The sequence below is a fragment of the Passer domesticus genome, chromosome 25 (assembly GCF_036417665.1).
Source record: "Passer domesticus isolate bPasDom1 chromosome 25, bPasDom1.hap1, whole genome shotgun sequence".
NCBI classification, from domain to species: Eukaryota; Metazoa; Chordata; class Aves; order Passeriformes; family Passeridae; genus Passer; species Passer domesticus.
The window spans coordinates 1,033,209-1,052,956 of record NC_087498.1 but is presented as its reverse complement, the minus strand read 5'-3'; the positions used below and the strand labels follow the sequence as shown (position 1 = coordinate 1,052,956).

General features: G+C 46.9%; 1 protein-coding gene across 1 annotated transcript in view; it reads left to right on the top strand.

Moving 5' to 3' along the window:
• Positions 1 to 312: 312 nt before the first annotated feature.
• IPO9 (importin 9) overlaps positions 313 to 19,748 on the top strand; it is a 38,223-nt gene continuing 18,787 nt past the window's right edge. The window contains exons 1-8 of the mRNA XM_064398764.1: positions 313 to 496; positions 10,454 to 10,515; positions 11,101 to 11,187; positions 12,154 to 12,355; positions 12,792 to 12,880; positions 13,172 to 13,258; positions 14,924 to 15,043; positions 19,448 to 19,548. Of these exons, the coding sequence (XP_064254834.1) occupies positions 346 to 496; positions 10,454 to 10,515; positions 11,101 to 11,187; positions 12,154 to 12,355; positions 12,792 to 12,880; positions 13,172 to 13,258; positions 14,924 to 15,043; positions 19,448 to 19,548 (899 nt within the window). The 5' untranslated portion in view covers positions 313 to 345. The remainder of the gene's footprint in view (positions 497 to 10,453; positions 10,516 to 11,100; positions 11,188 to 12,153; positions 12,356 to 12,791; positions 12,881 to 13,171; positions 13,259 to 14,923; positions 15,044 to 19,447; positions 19,549 to 19,748) is intronic.

Here is a 19,748-nt window from a genome sequence, read left to right as displayed (position 1 = left end):
TGAGGGCTGTGAGGGCTGTGAGGGCTGTGAGGGCTGTGAGGGCTGTGAGGGTGACGGCCGCGCACGGCCCTGCCGGCCTCGCCCTGCGCGGGCCCGCACTGCGCTGTGCCGACCGCCGGGAGCCCGGCCGGGAGGTTTGTGCCGGAGGAGCGCTGCCCTGCCCGGCAGGTCCCTTGTCCCGCCCGGGTCCGGCATTCCCGGCCCTTCCCCAGCTCGGCGCCGCTCCCCGGCCCGCCATGGCTGCGGTCCGCCGCGCCGCCAGGGGGCGCGGGGCGCGGGCGCGGGCCCGGCCCCGCCCCCCGGCGCGCGGTGCGTTTGGCGCGCGCGGCCCGCGGAGGGGCGGCGATGGCGGGAGGCGGCGGCGGGCCCGGAGCCGGGCCGGTGGCGCAGGGGCTGAAGGAGGCGCTGGTGGAGACGCTGACGGGGATCCTGTGCCCGGTGCAGGCGGTGCGAGCCGCTGCTGAGGAGCAGGTGAAGGTGCTGGAGGTGACGGAGGGTGAGTGAGGGCCGCGCTGAGGCGGTGGGGGGACCCCAGGCCGCCGCCAGAGCCATTCCCGGTACCGGCGCCTCATGGCTGCGCCTTGGCCTCGGCCGGAACTTCCCGCTCGAGCCGGCGGGAGCGGGCGGCTGCGGCTGGTTTCCTGCTGGCTGTCGGTGCGGCTGTCTCTCCCGCAATCACGTCATAGTTGGGGCTGAAAGGGACCTTTGGAGATCGTCCAGGTCAGCCCCTGGCCAGGCAGGGTCACCTGGAGCAGGTGACACAGGGACACGTCCCGGTGCGTTTGGAGTGACTGCGGAACGACCTCCCTGGGGAGCTGTTCCCGTGCTCTGCCTCCCTGAATGTAAAGTTCTTCCTCATGCTGAGGTGGAACTTCTTGTGGTTTAGTTTGTGGCCATTGCGCCTTATCCTGTGGCTGGGCACTGCTGAGAAGAGCCTGGCACAACCCCTTGGCACCCGCCGTGGAGGTGCTTGTACGGATTGCTGAAATTTCGCTCTCAGTCTCCTCTGGACTACACAAGCCCAGCTCCCAGAGGCTCTGCTCACCAGAGAGATGCTCCAGACCCCTCATCATCTTTGTGGCCTCGCTAGACCCGCTGCCGTGGCCCCGTGTCTCTCTCGGAGCAGCCCTGCCCCGCCGCAGGGACTGGCTGTCCCCGCCTGCCCCGGCCGCGTTCGGGGCTCTGCTCTGGGCAGGGGCAGGAGGGCTCTGCCCCGGCTGTGTCTGGGGTGCTGTGTGAGAACTGGGCACCAAGGAGCGCTCGGAGCTCACCAGGGCGGGCCCTGGAGGGGCCGGGGTGGTGAAGTAGCAGGGCTGTTGCTCTGGGTACTTTGGTCCACTGCAGCTGGAGTCCCCGGGATGGTCACACGAGAGTCATGGAGAGCCCTTCCATCTGTAGACCCTGCCCTGCTCCCACATGTGCCCATGGCCTGCAGGGTGTCATCTGTACATGGTGTGTTTGAGGTTGAGGGTGGCCAGGATGTAGCTGTGCCCTCATCCAGTGTGAAACTCCAGTGACAGAGCCCCACTGTCTGTTATGGAAAGCTGAGGATAAGCAGGATAGTGGAGCTGGATGGCAACTGGCCTATGGCTTTGAAAGAGAGATTTTAAATGAGCAAACCCCCCAAGTTCAAGCAGTGTCTCTAATCATTCCATTACTCTTTTGGCTCTTTTATGGTGGCACTAGGTTAGTTCATGCGCTGGCTGCTTTTTCTGTGTGGAAGATACATTTAAAAACCTATTAATGCTAACATTTTATTTTGCTTCAGCCCAAATCACAGGAGTTTGTAGAATCCATGGCAAGACTGGAGATGATCTGCTGTGACAGCAGCTGGAGAGTGCAGCACTGCAACCCCAGGCCTGTGGCCTGGCAGCTTGATGGGCTGGTTGTTTGTGGACCCTCCTGGAAATTTAGCCTTGCCTTTGGTCTGATTGCACTGTTCTGGATGTGTTTTGTGAACTCTTTCTGCTCCTGAACTCCAGCTCAGAAGTGTTACCAGAGGCAGTTTGTGGTACAAAGAGGGAAGGTGTAAGGGTGAGATAGGGTCAGGAGTGGTGGTGTGATTTTGCTGCTCTGGGAGTGAAGGCAGGCAGATTGTTTGATAAAATGTCTGTTGTTGTGCATTCCCTTAAAGTGCTTGTACCACACTCAGCTTAGCTCTTCCTGGCATTCCCAGGAATTCTGCGTGCTGCCCCCACAGCTCTTGGAGTTTCATGGAGTGGTTTGATGACATTGCAGCAGCACCAGTCTGGAAGTGCTGAGAGCTTCATTGACCATGGAGCCTTGGCCTTCACAGCTACCTCTTCAGTGGGAGCTTCTCCCCAAAGAATCTGAACCTTTCCACAGTCTGAGTGACAGATTCCCAGAAAATAATGTTTTCTGAGGGTTCTAGGCAATGGATATCCCTGAGGTGCCTTTGAGACCCAGGATTGCAGAATTGTATTTAGTGGATGTTATGGTAAGAGGAATGGAGTCATCTACCCTTCTATTGCTTTTATAAATCTGCTGAAGTCCCCGATAATTCTCTGTGGTTGTAGGGCCAGAACTCTGAGGCCTGGTGCAGGATCTGTCCCTGTGACCTGGAGCAGGCTGCAGGGCACCTGCACAAGCAGCTTGCAGGTGACACCAGACTGGAGGGGAGGCAGTTGTTGTCCTGAGGGCAGGGCTGCTCTCCAGAGAGCCCTGCAGGAGCAGAGCCAGAGGAATTCAGCCAGGACACACAGCACGTCCTGCTCCTGGGACAGGAGAACCCACTGCTGGGATGTGGGTCAGGCACTGCCTGGCCAGGGAGCAGCCCTGGGACAAAGGGCCAGGAAATACCAGTGCCTGGTGAGCTGGACAGGGCCAGCAGCGTGCCCTGGAGCACCTGCAGGGTCAGAGGCATGATCAGCCCTGTGCAGTCAGTGCTTGTTGGACCACACCTGGGATACCTGGGCACTTTTGCTCCCAGCCCCCAGGATGAGACACAGCAGCAAAGGGGAGTGAGTTCAGCAGAGGGTCAGGGGTTGGGCGGGGGAACTGCAGCACTCACTGCTTGAGGGGATGCTGAGGTTGAGGGGTTTTCCACTGGGGAAGCAAGAGGGTTTTAGATGTGGATCTGACAGCAGCTTCTGGTAACTATGAGGAGACTGTGGGGACACTGAGAGGTGAGAGAGGTTGAGGAATGAACAGGAACAAACTTGAAACAAGAGGTTCCAACTGAATATAAGAAATTTTAAGCAGATTGTCTGTAAAAACTTTGTTTCCATCCTTGAGTATCTCCAAGAACTTCCTGGAAAATTGAGCACCCTGATCTAATGCTGCAGATGCTGCTTTGATCATGGGAGTTTGTCTGGAAAGCTCCTGAGGTCTCTTTCAGGGAGTTATTTTGCAGACCTTTGATTCCTCCTCTCTTGTATTGGTCAGGCAGCATGGGAAGAATAAGATATATTCCCCTTTCTGTGCTGTTTTTGGTGTGGACAAGGTTGCAAAAACCAAGAGGAGGATCTATGGTGTGTGCTGGCACCATATTATTGAGGTAGAGAAATGTAGATCATGTGTGTCACAAGTACTTTGAAAGAGCAAAAAATGTATCATTAAGCACCATGAAGAAGATGCTGAAGTAGAAGTGATAGAGTAGGAAAGAGTACAAGTGTTGGCACTTCTAATGCAAAACAAATGAAAGTAGGGCAAAAAGAGTTAAAGTCATAAAAACTTAAAATGCTTTCAAATGTTGCAGAAACAGAAAAGGTTTCAGAAGTGTTCAAAGCCAGCGAAGGTACTTGGGAAGGTAGATTCAGTACAGAAGGACTGCAGAGCCAAATTCCTTGTGCTGGTGTTGACTTGCAACATTGAGGAGCCTCTACAGGACACACGTCAGGGACTCCACCTCAGATTGAAGCCTCAGTAGAAGCAGTTCCACTTACTAGTTTGCCATAAGCAGCAAGTGCTAAAGAATGGATCTCCCAGAGTTTAGAGGGACTCAAACATTCAGTCACTGTGCAAAAGTTGGGCTGTAAAACTTGCCACTTAGGGACCAGCTTAATACTTAGCTGGTAAACATGGGACAGCCTTTAGTGTGGGCTCCAAGGTGAAGAGCAGCAGGGGCTGGTACAGGGGAATGGTGTGGGTTTTGCACTGCCTGTTATGGTTAAAATTCAGTTGGAAGGAGAAGAGACAGGCACATGAAATTGTTGTGGAAGAAGAATTCTTTGAAGGAGTCCTGGGACTCCCAGAAAGCTCTTAGAAAGTTCACTTGGTGAAACTTCTTTGCAGAAACTGAGCTCCTGACCACAGCTCTTGACTGGCAGGGTCAGGAGTTCCAGCTGAAGCTGAGCTGCTCAGCACGTCTGTAAATGATGTGGAACAGAGTAAGTAGTGGTGGTACAAAGTTGCTGATAGTGCTGCTCAGCCAGAGTGAGAATCAGTGACACAACTTACACGATGGTTTTCACAAGGTATGTTGAGTGCAGACACAGAAGGTGTAACCGGTCAGTGTTGGTCAGGAGAGCAATGCTGGGGGAAGGGAAGCCAGTCCAAATAATGCCCTAAAAAGTTATGGGCGGTCCTTACTATTGTCCTTAGGAGAAGAAATCCCATTGTCTGTGTGGAGAGTTTCCTGAAAATACCCAATCACTGCTCTGTCATGCTCCAATAAGCCAAATGGACCGTTAAGGAGGGAACAGAGAACAAAGCCGTCATAAATTCCTCATGCTTCCACAGCCAGTGCTGCATGCATTGCTGCCTGCTGCTCCTGCAGGGATCAAGCAGGGCAGCAAAAAGGCAGCACAGACACTCACAGAGGTGTGGAAAAGCTTCTATTTTCAAAGGACATAATTCATTGGCTTTTCTGCCTGGGAGAAGGTTAGCAGAGATGGAGGCCCTGAAATAATAAGCTACAGAGAAGGCAAGGAGGGATTGTTTGTGACTTTTCATAAAGCTAAGATCACAGAATCGTGGAATATCCTGGGCTGTCAGGGAAAATTAATCTGAAACAGGCAGAATTAGGCTGTTGCCCCAGTGTGCAAACTGTGGAATTCATTGCTGCTGGATGTTAGAAGTAGAAATGGTTTTTAAAGGATTTAACATTCATGGAGGAAAAAATTCCTCAAGAACCACTGAACACAAGGATTGGATATAACATCCATTTCAGGAGGTTCCTAATGCCAGCATTTCCTTGGGTGTGTTGGGGCAGCATTGCTCTGCCCCCACTCTTTTCCTAAGCTACTCATGGGCTGGGTTGTGTAACGTGGTTGGGCCAATGCAGCTGTTGGCTCTCCTGTGTGGTGTGTGCTGCTCTCTGTTCCAGGCAGGTGTTGGCCAGGTCGGGATGGTTCAGGTGTTTGGAGGATGCAGTTGAGCTCCCTGCAGCAGGCTGACAGTGGATCTGGCCCGTGCTTGCACAAGGAGATAAGCAGCAGTGCATAGTCAAAGCCTCTGGAACAGGCTGAACTGTTCAAGGGGGGTGTCCTGTCTGACTCCACACACGTGCTCTGGAGGAATAGGGGATGTCTAATCTGGATTAAGGACATGGTAGCAGTTTATTCCCACCATGTCACCCTTTGGCAACTGATAGATCTCAGCAACTCACTCTCTCACCTCCTCCTGCATCTTCTGTCTGCTGAGGAAACAGGCACCACTTGGCAGCTTGGGGATGGGAGATGCATTACTGTCGGTCTCTGGAAAGAGGAGAGGTCACCTGGTGACCTTTGTTGTCTCTAGATTTTAGTGGAACATAAATAAAAGCAGTGCCTGAGACTGCAGGGGGAAGGCAGAGAAATGAGAGCTGCAGCTGTGGAGTGGTGCTGCTGTGTGTCTGACTTGGCTCCGCTGTGGTATCAGTGTGTTGCTGGTGAAGTGGGGCTTCTGTTCCCTTTTTCTGGTCCGTCCAGGTAGCACCACGACCACCCCGATGGTGTGCACTACTGCCAGTGTCATATCACCTGAGGATCATTACCCACTGAGGAAAAATGGTCTCTTCCTCTGGTCTTACTGTATTGCAGAACATGTGTGGAGCCCAAGGCATCTCCAGGAAGAGCAGGGCAGTGGCACTCTGAGGAGTTCATGTGCTGCAGGAGGGCTCAGACTACTGAGAATCACAGACTTTGAGTTGGAATGGACCCACAAGGATCATCCAGTCCAACTCTGTTGAATGGCTTACGCCCCCTCTAAATTATGTGGATAAGGAGGTTTAATGGCAGCTTCTCAGACAGCTGGAAAACACTGCTCCCTGTTTGCCAGGTTAGATTCCAGGTCTGATGTTTTATGGTGACAGTATTTAGTTTCTGAGCTGTCAGCTCTTGTGCTCTGGAAACGCGTGTGGTGAGAGATGAATGGCTCCAGGCTGGAGAATTGCCTTTCTTTTGTCTGTCTGTCTTATGTATTTCTATGTGTCCTTTTTGCAGGTAGAAAGGCATCATAAGGCCATCTTCAGCATTGTTGTGACACCCTGTGTGTGGAAAGGCACCTTCAGCTCAGTCCTTTACAAGGTTGTTTGTTGCCAGAAGCTGAGATGTGCAGGTGGCTGTGAAGATGGTGCTGACCCTGGCAGACTGACATCTGTGTCAATCTGGGCATGTTGATCCTCCTGTCCATCTTGTCTGAGACTAGTCCTTTCTAGGAGAGCGCCAGTGCTTTGATTTGAATGTGATTTCAGAATGGAAGATTTGCTTTATGGGTCTTGTAAATGTTCCTTCACTGTCTCCTCTTCCAGAGCAGGTGGCTCAGCACATTCAGTTTGATGCTTTAAAACTCGTTGATTCTCTGATGGTATTTTCATGATACAGTTTGGTGTCCATTTGTACCAGAGCACCTACAGGTATCATAATGGCACAGAACATATTGCATCACTTGAGCTTTCCTGGTTCGGTGTGGTTTTGCTTATGGTCAGCTTTTTCCCAACAGAACTGCTTTAATATCGCTTCAGGAGGGATTTCAGTGTTCTATCAGGTACTTTGTGAGTACATGATTTTATGCCATAAACCCAAGCATTGTTTGGAAGGAGAGATTCTGGAGAGTATAAAGACATGACCACAGCATGTGGTTTTGTGGTGCTCTTTTGGCTGTAACTTGAGTTGTAGTAGAGTGAGTGATGGGCAGAGATGAGTGGAAGTCCTGTGGGTGGCTTGAGCTGGATTCTTAACAGGGTAAACTTTAACATTGAACTGGTTTGTAACAGGGAAGTTGAAACAAGAAATGGCCACATTGCAACATATGATACTGCCTGTCGGGAAGAAAGGTTATTCCCAGCAGCAAACATTAGTGTTTGCTCTGTGAAATGCTGCAGATAGGTTGAGTGTCAAGAGAAGTTGTGAAGAAGGGTTTCAAAGGAGATACTTAAAACCAGCACAGCTTCTGGAGAAGAGTGACCTCAATCTTTCTGTCTTTTGCTGAGAAATGAGGAAAATACGAATGCAGTTTTAGAGGTGGCTAACAACAGGAGTGCTTTTGGAGCAGTTCTTGAGCATCATGATGGAGGATGAAGAAGTTCCCAAAGCAGCACGTGTGTAGAGTGTCAGAACTCTGGCTAAGCATTAGATTCTTGCTTGGTATTTCCTCCTAGTCTGTCTGCAGATCCTGTGCTGGTCTGATCTCTTGGCTGGCCCTGGTATGAGCAGGAGATTGGACTGGGTGATGATGTTATTGAAAGCCAGTTCTGTGCAAGACATCTGTGCCTGTGTGGCTGAGGACCATGAGACACAAAGGTGGGCAAGCACTGGTAAAGGGAACTCAGTTTCTAGTGCTGCTGTTGCTTTAGTTTGGAGTGTCAGTGGCCATGGGCCACCTGGATTCACCAGACTGCCACAGTCCTTTCTCTACCTCATCCTGTCTCTGGCCTCAGCAGAGACAACAAAAGGGACCTTTAGCAGCTCCTGAGCCAGGTCTGTGTGGATGTGCTGAGCTGGACTTGGTCACTGCTGACGTCTTTCAACTAGGCAGGTAGTTGCAAAGATTCAGTAGAAACTTCTGCTCATTTATTCCTTCATGCTTGCTTACAAGTAATTTTTGGTTTCATGTGGCTTAGTTTTGCAAAAATGTTGGGGGTGAAGAGGTTACATAAACTGGTTACATGGTAGATAAAGGAGGAGAGTTTGAATTTATTAATATTGAGGTTAATGAAGAGAAGCAGAGCTGAGAGAAAATGTGTTTGCTAAGTGCTGTCTATGCCAGAGCACGTAAAAAAAAGCTTCATTAAAAGCTTCTAATCTTTGAGGTTTACAGACTTTATCTTGGGGAGAAGACTTGGTATTTCTCATATCTGAAATTTACAAAATACACGTGAAGGAATAGCCTGTCAAGGTCCATTTGAACTGCATTTACCCATGATATTTCCACCCAACTGGGAAAGAACCCAATAATAAACCATCCTTTGAGAAAAGAGGAGCCAGTGAGCTGTACAAGGATCAGTGTAATATCAGTCCCTGGAAATATTCTTGGAGCAGCTCATTAAACAGCTTGTCAGTATCTATAACAATAGGATAAATAGGTGCTACACAACTCGTACTTTTAATGTGATCTGTTCTTGATAAATCCATCTAATTTTGGTTTGACAGGAGAGCTGGCTTACTCCTTAAACAAGTGCTGGGTGTGAGTGATCTGAATTCAGCAGGATTCCTGATAGGAATTTGCCATAATGGTAATCTATCAGTTAAGAAGATGCAGTTTTGTAATATTTTTTTTAAAGCAGGGTATCTGGCTGGAAACCTGATGGGGGGATGTCAGTGGCTTATTGTCAGACCCAAGGGGTTTGTAGGACAGAACTCTTGGTCACTGCAGCAGTGAGTAGGTCTGGTGTCCCAGCAATGGCACTGAGTCTGCCTGGAGAGCAGAACTAAGGTGTTAGAAAATGGAGAAACTAAAAATTGTGAATCACAGGCCATGATTAAACCTCCTCCTCCTGCCATTAAACCTCCTTACCCACATAATGTAGAGGACTGTGTGGCAGACACTGCTCCTCTCCATAGGGTGTAAGCCATTCAGCAGAGCTGGACTGGGTGATCCTTGTGGGTCCATTCCAGCTTTCCAGTGTATGCAGAGAGAATACATCAAATGCATATATGTAAACAAATCAAGGATTGTGAACTGATATACTGAGTTGTAGCTGTGTGAAGCAGCTGCAGGTACTCTGGCTTCCTTTACACCTATTTCTAACCTTCTAAGCTTTCCATTTATACTCCTTATACCCTTCCAGCTCACCCTTTAAAGATAGGGCTGAAACGCAATGCCACACTTGGTCATGGAAATCATAGACAGCACATAGAATAATGACTGCTTCAGTTAAGAGAAATATTATGTTAAATACATCTTGGAATGAGGCTCCCTGCTTTCACAGCTGGGATAAGAGGGTTATTTTCCTCTTTCTTAAATACATGATCTGTGAAGAAAGGGTAAAGGTACTGGGTATGTTCAGTGTGTGCTGGTGAAAATGAGAGGCAATTATCTCCCAGCCCAGAAAAGCCTCTTAGCAGTGAGGTGAGTATTAGGAGTCACTCAGCCATTTGTGAAGCACCCAGATGTGCTGCTGAGGAAAGTCACAGAACTCCTTTTGAGAAGAATTTTTAGTCTGTGTTTGTCAGGGATGCTGTCAGCACGTTTAGCCTGTCTGCAGGAGGCAGGGTGTGCTGACAGGACCCCAGGGCACAACTTCTGCTCCACACTTCTAAGAACTAAAACATCACAAATGTATTTCTTAAGCAGACTAGTGAAATTAAATGAAGTATTTAGGGCAGTTATCAGCTGCCTGGAACCTAAAATTGCAATTATAAGCAAATTTATTGAGTTCTATGGATTTACCATACCAGAACAGCTGCTCTTTCAGGCTTTTATTTCCTGTGCTCAGCATCAGAATTGTTACAAGTGTTTGAACTTTGCCTTTGTCATGGAGCTTGCTTGGCAAGAAGCCACAAGAAGCTCTTGCTTTTTCTGGGCAGATTCCTTGCAGGAGAAGGTCCCACAGCCCCAAGGGTTGTGCAGGCAGTGCTGGTGTCACTGTCCTGGGCAGGGTTTGCTCGGGAAGGTGTTTGTGTGTCCTGGCAGTGGCTGGGTCACATCCCTGTGGGTGAACCCAGGGTGTCCACAAAGGGACTGTGGGCTGCCAGTCTGCTGCTGCCTTACTCCATCCTGGATCTTTTCCATGCATCTCTCCTGTGGAAACTCCAGTAATGATTTTACATTGTAGATAAGAGTTTTATATGTGTATTTAAATAATTTGCTTGTTTTTAGCCTGCATTGCAAAATTTTTTGCCCATGAGAGAAGAAAATAAGATGCCAAGACAATAAATGAAATTTTTGTGGAGAGCACAGGGGAGAATTAATGCTTATGATTTATTTGAGTAGCTGTGCTTTGGAATTGCCTTCTCCTTCCTGCATGTGAGTCACTCAATTGGTATGATGTCCTTCTCCAAAAATCTTGATGACTTTTGCTGTGTGGCAATAAAAGTTACAATACCAATATTTGGGTTTTTTTTCCTTGCAGAATTTGGTGTTCATTTAGCAGAACTGACTGTGGATCCTCAGGGAGCTCTGGCTATCCGGCAGGTGAGTTTTCCTGGAAATGCAGAAAGAATTTAGATGGAAGTTTCCTTGTTTTTAAAAGATTCTTCCATGTTTTCAGGTGAAAAATTGGAAGTAGCTTTCTGAGTCTTTCTTTCAACATTATTCTGATGTTACGCTCTAACATATTTTGAAAATTTTTTTTGGACTTAATGAACCTGGTGCTGAGACAATACTGTACTGGAAATAGACACAGCTTAGGGGGTGGGTGGTAGACATCAGCAAGCAGAAGTGTGGCTTCTCTTTTCAGAAACTTTTTCTGTAGGTATTTTCCTCCTTGGAAAGGAAGTCTTTCTTTAGTTACTGTGAGACCTGAATCTTGTGCCTTTCTAGAGCAGCTGCCTTGGGTCAGTGCTGTGCAGGCCATTGCTGCTCCGTGGATACCCAGCAGTTCTTTTTACCACAGTAATTTGTGGTCCATTTCGTGGATTTTTTTTTGCATTTTTGGCAATTTCTGATGCCCCTCTAAAAGAGGCATGATGGGATAGTAGGCTGAGCAAATGGGTCAGGGGTGATCCTTGCAGTGGTTCCAGGATATGTCCCTGATTCCTGACCTCTCTCCTGATACAGCTGGCGTCCGTTATTCTCAAACAGTATGTGGAAACTCACTGGTGCTCTCAGTCTGAAAAGTTCAGACCTCCAGAGACCACAGAAAGGGTAAGACTTGGTTTCACATTGTCTGATTTGAAATACTTTATCCATCAAGAATATGAATTCTTTAGACAGTTAAAGAAGCACCAGCGCCCGTGTGTATTTTGAGGATTAATGGCTTCAGTTAAGGTTTTTTGACATTTGGCACTTCAAAAATCTGTTTTCATTTGCTTAAAACAACACTGGGCTTGAGAAGCTTGGGCTGCTTCCTGTAGGGAAAGTTCAGCCACAATGCTCCTGTTACTCTCAGAACAAGACTAGAAGAAAAACTGCTTCCTAAGTTTCACAAATACTGGTTCTGGTTCTCTTTTTTTGGAGATTTGCTAAATCTTTTGTTATACATCTTGGGACTTAAAGGGTATTTTCCCATGACAAATTTTAATTTAAAGCTGCTGGGTTTCATTAAGAATCTGTTCAGCAGGAGTATTTAACAGCTAAGATGGCCAGAGATTCCAGCCCTTTCCACTCTGACTGTTGACTGGAGCATCTTTCCTATCTAGAATATGATTCATCCCATCCAGAGATAATTGCTTGAATTATGTCCCAGAAGTGGCTTTTATTTTTTCCTGTCCCTTCAGGGCTGGGTGACTGTTCTTGTTTACTGAAATCTTCCAAAGTAAGCAAACATAGTCCCTGACGCTGGAGCTGGGATTTATCTCAGCTAACTCTGGATGTTTTCCATGTAGATTTGTACATCCTGTGTAGTTGCAGCTGTGTGCTATTTACTCTGTGCTTGTCTGATGCTGTGTGTGAGATGATGCTATGTTAAAGCACACCATGCAATGTTAAAACCATGCAGTTTTCCCAAAAAAATTACAGGGTGTAGTGTGCAAGAGTGTTTTTGTCTCCTGGATGTTCATTTTATAAAACCAGCATTGAATCAATATCAGGATGCAGTCATAGGTCTAGATTTTTTTTTATTAGATTGTGCTGTGGCTGTGGATCTGTTCTGAATGCTGTTGTTTCCTACAGGCCAAAGTTGCCATCAGGGAGCTGCTGCCCAACGGGCTGAGGGAGTCCATCAGCAAGGTGCGCTCGAGCGTCGCCTACGCGGTGTCAGCCATCGCCCACTGGGACTGGCCTGAGGCCTGGCCCGAGCTCTTCAACCTGCTCATGGAGATGCTGGTCAGCGGGGATGTCAACGCAGTGCACGGAGCCATGAGAGTGCTCACAGGTCTGTGGTGCCATGGCTGGGCAAGGCTGCTGTAGGAAGCTCTTTAGGCTTTTCCTTGTGCCAGTATTGTGTCGCGTTTCATCCAAATTGAAGAATTTTCTTCCTGTCTTCCCCTGGGCCTGGTGCCTGTTGCTGGCTGTGGAATTGTGCTCAGCAGGTGTTATGAGAGCTGGGGAAGGAGGTGCTGTGCTGCAGGGTAGAGCTCAGCAGGGACTTTGACTGTAACACCCTGTTTTCCAGATACCTGCAGTTTTTAGTGTGATATATTTCTCCTTGCCTTTGAGGATTGCCTCAGGTAGATCAGATGACCCTATTCCAGTGAAGTGCAAATCAGCATGTTTCAATTCACTTAATGTTTCCCAATGGTTCTATTGTTGCTGTTCCCTACAAATTGGATTTCTTATAAGAACTTCTTTTCTTTTTTTCCATTTTTTAGAATTTACCCGAGAAGTGACAGACATACAGATGCCACTTGTAGCTCCAGTTATTCTTCCAGAGATGTACAAAATTTTCACAATGGCAGAGGTATGATCTTCACAGTGAGGTTGGTATTGGATGAAATTAGTGGGAATGTTTCTTGGAGCAGAGAAACTCCAGATTTAATTGTTAAGTCATACTGTAGTATGAGTTAGACTTAAAGAATTTTCTTAAAGATATAATAGTTGATGGCAGCTAATGTTTCAAGTGAAATGTTGAAGCCAATAATAAAATAAGAGAATAAAGCTAAAGCAAAAATTAAATACAATTAAAAGATAATTAAAGGAAGTATGTTGTGTAAGAAGAATGTTGTGTTCCTGATGTTTAACTTCTGTCTAGGTGTATGGGATTCGCACGAGGTCACGTGCAGTGGAGATATTTACCACGTGTGCCCACATGATCTGTAACATGGAGGAGCTGGAAAAGGCAAGAATTTAACTTGACATACAAGATGCTTTGAATTCAAACTGAGTGAGGTTCTAAATAATTGTTAATATGGAAATGAATACTGGAAAATTACATACTGTGTCAGCTGGAATTTGGGGGAAGAGGCTGTAATTTAATACATGTAAAGCAGCTGACTCCCTGCTTTACATACATGCCTTGATAGTGGGCCTTGGTTTCCATAATTAAGGTTAATTTATGGTTTATCAACAGACATGCTTTTAAGAGCTCAGGAAAGTGAGGAATCAGCATGGGGAAGTGTAGAGATGGAGTATCATCCCTTTGTTTGGAAATCTGTGACTTAGCTTCCATTCTTCAGCTGAGCCATGTCCCTGTCACCTCCTGGGCCTTGGGCAGCGGGGGACCCTTGGGCGAGGCTTTGGTTCCAAGATCCTGGAGCTTCACCCTGTGCTCAGGAGGCACCTTGGCCTTGTGTTCCTGAAGGGGTGGGGGAAGCCAAACCCAGCCCAGTTTTGGAAGAATAGCTGTTAAGAAACAAACACAGCAGTCCAGCAGCTTTAGACGCGAGTCTGCTGTCTGGCTCTAACTGAGCACATCTGCATTGTAAATGGCCTTTGACAAGTGGATTTTCCAGCACTCCCAGACAGTAAATGGTTATTTTTAACTTTTTGGGGTGTACGGATAGGGAAGGGTGACTCTCAATCTAGTGGCTCTTCCCTCCCTGTTTGGACAGGGAGCAATCCAGTGCAGAAATTTGGAAAGTTCTGGTAATTACATTGTATCTGTACTGCCATGACAAGGTCATCACTGTATCATGCAGCTGATACCAGTATCTAAGAGATAGTAGTAGCTCCCCACTCTTATTCTGGAGAAGGGCTGAAAGTGTCCTTTACATTGAATACTAAACCTTTTCCATTGAAATTTTACTTTAAAAAAAAGGAAAAAAAAAAAGAAGAAAGGATTTTTTTTTTTTATAAATGGAATTTCCTAATTGATTTAGACATAAGACTTTGCTGTCCTGGCTATGGATTTATGAGGAATAATCTCAATAAAATTATTTTGGTCCTGTATTATTTGCTCTGCCAAGGACTGCTTATGGAGTGCTCTGACATCTGGAAAAATACTTGCTGCATTTTCCTAGGAAGAATCATCCTGTTAATCTTCAGGCCAGCTGTTGATACTCAGCTTGTTTGGTTTGGGAGATAGAGGCTCTGCAGGGAGATAAATGCCAGCTGCAGGGTTTGGGGTGATTGTGTGTGTGATGGAACCACCCCAGGTTGGTTTTGAAGCCTGGGGGTGCTGGGGTGCAGGGCAGGATTCAGGTCATCAAATGAAATGCCTCTCTAGGATGGGGTGAGCACTGCTCCTGGGGCTCTCCAGACTGGATTGTCTGGATCTCTCTTGAGACTCCAAAGTGATAAGTTGGATGTGTGTGTTTTGTGGGAGCCTGTGCTGTGGGGTTCTGAAGAGTGGGATTCAGCTGAGCTTAGTTCCTTACCTAAAGAGAGAGCCCAAGTGATGTCTGAAGCAGCTTTAATGTGAGTTTGCAATACTCTGCAGTTGCCATGAGTTCCTCTTCTATTTTGTAACAGAAAAGTGCATTTGCTGTTGCTTCTAGTGCTTTACCTGTCAGATGTGGGGGTTCAATATCTGGTATTCAGCTGTGCTTGCATTGTCTGTAACCAGGGTGCTGCCAAGGTCCTGATTTTTCCTGTGGTGCAGCAGTTCACAGAAGCCTTTGTCCAGGCCCTGCAGATGCCGGATGGACCAACATCGGACAGCGGGTTTAAGATGGAAGTTTTAAAGGTGAGTCACTTAGGGCTAGTTAAGTGGAGAAAGAATTGAATACCAACATACACTCAGATGTGCTGGAAAACAAACTCAAGTGGCACATCTCCCAGTATGCTCATGGTATGAACAGTGAAGGCTTTTGGCTCCCAGCACCATCAACAGTGAAACAAGTGGTCTGCCTTTACTGAAGAAACCTATGATGAGATCCATGAGGATCTGTCTGTAAAATGATCCACAGGAATCTGGTCCATAGGACCATCTGTCTCTGTCATTTGCTGATCTAATGTATCTTGGACATCATAATCTGTAGTTAAATACCAATCTTTTCTAAAGGTGCTGTAGAATTCTGCTGCAGTGAAATTGTAAAACCTTATTAAGTGCAGGTGCTTTTCTGGAACTTGCCTGCTCTTTAATGCTAAATGATCTCTGAGAGAGAGATGGAAAGTCTTTGTACTGTGCTGGTTTCCTGTAGAAAGGAGATTGGCTTGGAGAGCTCTGTGTGCATGGGGACAAGGGCCAGTGCAGACCCTGTAACAGCTGGGAAAGCACTGGAGCTGTGGGGTGTGCTGCCTGCAGCATGGGAGAGCAAAGAGCCAAAAGCATCAGTTGTAGGATCAAATCCAGATCTTTAGTTTCCCTGCCTGTGTGCTGGGGTGAGTAACACTCAGGTGAGTGTACGAGTTTCTGAGGATGGGCACTGAGGCCCATTCACTTCCAGGAAGAAAACAATAAGGAAGTTATTGAAAACAAGTGTCAAAAGTTTTTCAGGATGACCAACTTTGTGCTGAAGTAATGAAAATACGTGCTGGGAGGGTGCTGTTGTGTTACACAAACCAGCAGCTCCTGAGCTCTGTCTTGTGGAACTTGTCTCAGTCCTGTTCAAGGCAGCAGTGCCTGGTCTGGGCATCCTATGGCTTCTCAGTGAGGGGCTGCATGTCTCATACTCTAGGAACAGCTGGAGCTGTTCTTGCTGTGCAGCACTACTGGAAAGCAGTTTGGGGAAGGATGTAGGCAGTGTCTCTTGTGGGTTTTTTTTTTCCTTTCTGCTGCCTGTGCACTGGGATTCCTGGGGCAGTGATTTATAGGAACACCAACATGAAAGGAACACTGCAGGGTATCATCTCGATTTGAACAGGCTGCAGCTCCAGAATATTTGGATCTCTTACTCCAGATACTCACAATTGGATTGTTAATGAGTAGTGGTATTTTTCAGCCTCCACAGAAAGCAGTTGTAACTGGTGGCTTCACTCTAAACCAGGCCAGGCCAGTTCTGTTCTCATTACATCCATGCATTCTGCAGCCGTTTCTGTTGTTTACATTAGTGCTTGCTGGCATTGGGCTGTTTGCTTGGGTATGTCAGCACTGGTCCCACCAGGGGGTTCCTGAACAATGTGACGGGCTGGGAAAGTCTCTGAGGAAATGTCACCTTGCTCTTGCTCTGCTCTTTAGCTGTGTGAGGGCCTCTGCCTTTGGCCTCTGCAGGGAGGGTGCAGCACAGGAGGATTTGAATGTGAATACACTGCTGTGTGTCGGGTGGCATCGATGGCAGCAGAGAATCGTGTGGATTTAAACAGGAAATTCAGGAGATCTGCTGCTGACAAGTGGTTTGTAGGAGGCTCTTTTTGAAGAGATGAGGCTGTTGACTTAAGGCAATTCATGGTTTTGTAACTTAGGGTTTCTAAGCTGATGCTAGAAATTTTCTGAGGAAAAAGGGATTCAGGTGAAAGACCCATGAATTGCCTTCACTTCCAGAGAAGTGGATTTTATAGTCATTGTAATGCAGAAGTAAGAAACCGTAGGGGATTATTTAAACCAGCTCTACAGATGAGGTCATTACAGGAACCCCTTGGAAAGCTGATGCAATGGAAGAGGGAATTGAGACTTTTTATAGCACATTTTCAACCAGATGCAAACTCAATTCCATCTTCTTTTCCTTAATGAAGTGCTGTGCAGCAAATGATAGGAAGACTGGTTTTTTTTCCTTTCCCTGTCACTTGAGAGCTTTGTACTCCAAGGTTCATGGAGTTCTTGATGGAAGTCAGAGACAGTCCTGACCTAAACTGTTGTGCTGTCCATGTCAGAATGCTCTGCAGGACAGTGGCAGAAGCTTTAAGGAATGCTGTTGCAGTGTGCACCTCTGCCTGATTCGCTGGGACAGTTATCCTGGTTAGGGGAGTGAATAGTTTGGATCACATCAAGTGGAACCACTGATGGTTAATGTGTTCCCAAGTTGTTCCCAGTATAGTTACAAGTTTTAAGCAGCTATCAGCAGGAAATCAAGGCCTTTTATCCTTTGAGGAGATGAGAGGTTTGGCCACAACAAAAATACCAAGTGTGAGGGCTAGAAGGAAATACCCATGGGGTAATTTGTTGTTGTGTTTGATAGTTCAGCATGAATTAAATTGGTGTCTCTAAGGACGGATCAGCTGCAACTGTGCAGTTCTTGAATTCTAATTCCAGTGTTGAACATGCTACTAGTGATTGTTTTGAGAAAAACAAAGTGATTAAACATGACAGGTGACAGATTTAAGGCAAATTTCACAATAATGGAATACAAATTGGAATACAATGGTGTACTTAGTGTGCAGTAATATATCAGGAACACCAATTAACCAACAATCTAAAGCATCTTGCAGCCTTGCTCTTCTGCTTCTTCATTTGTGCTTAGAAGCTGTTCAACACCTGTGGGTCAGAGAAGTTATGCTTACATTTTTCCTGATGCTGGAACAAATAACTAGCTAGAAAAAAAAAATTAATCATAACCTCTTTGTTCTTGGATAGAAGATGAGGTGGAATCTGCGTCTTGGGACAAACTTCCCAATTTGATGAACAAGGTACTTCACCTGCCACTTCTGAACTTTGACTGACAGTCAGCTTTAGTGTGCTCTCTAGTGTGTATTTTAAGCTTTTTATCAAAAAATTTTGGGATTTCTTCTCTGTTTAAAGATGCAGACAGGAAGAGAAGCAATAAAAGGCTTTGACAGAGCGACTTGAAGGAGCAGTGCTCTAAAGAGAGAAGGATAAGGGCTTTCTTGAAAGATTAATAGGTGGTGGAGCAATACGTGGGGATTGGCAGAGGATCTGTGAAGCAGTTCTTTGAGTTCAGACAAGCAGTGGGAATTGGCAGAATGAGGGGCCAGGGGTTGAAATACAACATCTGACAGGAGAGTGCTCTGTTTTTTAATGACTTGCTATGCAGGACTGTGGTGACCTTGCAAGTGCAGCTTTCTATTGTTACAACTGCAGAGCCATTGAAGAACTCCCTTAGCACTCCAGCAGCACCTCCTGCAGAGTTGGTTGGGCGTAGAGCTTGGAAACATTTACGTAGGGTTCATATGGAGTGGCACATGGAACAAGTCTGTTTGGATGCTCCTGTGGCCCTAGGCAGAGTGTTGAGTTTGCAGCAGTCGTGAAGATCAGATTCACATCCTTTGCCAGCACCTGCATAATTATTTTTCCCGGAGACTTCAGCAGGTCTTTTCTGTAATGCTTCCTTCTAGCACCTGCCAGACACATTCCCCAACCCATGTAATTGGGTTGGTCCTGACGCCTGCTCATCTCCAATACTGATATTAGATTGCTCCTGTTTTTCTGGAAGGTTAATTACTATTTTTTTGTTTCTGTTAATGTACCCTGTGCTGTGAACAAACAAACTGCACACAGTGGGTTGTATTGCATAGGCCCAAACAAATTGACACCTGTGTGTCTGGGAGCAGCCACCTCTCAGGCAGTTTGTGAGGGGCTGTTCCATAACAACTGTAACACAGCTGGAGCTGTGCCCTGGGAAGGAGAGGGGGAGTGAGAGCTCTCACTCCTGGAGGGTCCCAAAAGGCTTTTGGCAAGTGTCAGTGGAAGGGCTCCCCTAAGTCAGGAGGATCAGCTTCATGAAAGTCCAGGCACAATCCCCTGTGGAGCTGCTAAGCTGCTCCCAGAGCAGCCCCTGTGCTTGGCTGGCACAGCCACTGGTGCCCACAGCCAGAATGGGAAGGGAATTGATCTGGGTGGGTGTTTGCTTCTCCAGCTGCTCCTTGGATGTACAATGGATGTGTTGCTTGCATGAGCAGAATTGTGGAAAATGGGCAGTAGTCTGGTTTTACATTACATTAGAGGTTTTTTCTGGGACAAGACACTTCCAGGGTAATTGTATCCAGACAGTGCTGCACAGTGATGTGCTTTGGATTTGAGTCATTGTCTTACCACTGCATTATGGCATTGTCTTCCCAAAGGGGAAGCACCAAGTGAAGTGTGTAGGTGAGTGTTTGAGCAAGAGAGGGGATTGTGTGGTCAGGAGTGAGAGGTGACCTCAGTGACAGGAAGCCCTTGGGTGCTCTCAGTTGTTAATGAAACAGCAGCCTGTGATTTGAGTGTGTTGATGGCTTTCCCAGTTTCACTTTTGACTGATATTCTTTTTGGTTCCAGGCTGTGACAGCACTTGTGAAAAACTACCCAAAGCACATGATTTCATCAATGCAGCAGATCCTGCCCATCGTCTGGAACACCCTTACAGAAAGTGCTGCTTTATATCCTTGGTAGTGAATGTGTTTACCTGGAACTAAACGAGACAAACTCAGTCTCATACCCAGTAATGACCTGACTGCTGGAGAAGCACAATACATGGAGTGCTCTGCCCTGCCAGACAAAACAGGATCTTTCTGTTACTTCTGGAGGCTCCATTAAGTTTCTTTTAGCTTAAAATGTATGCAGATTGATGCATGTGCCC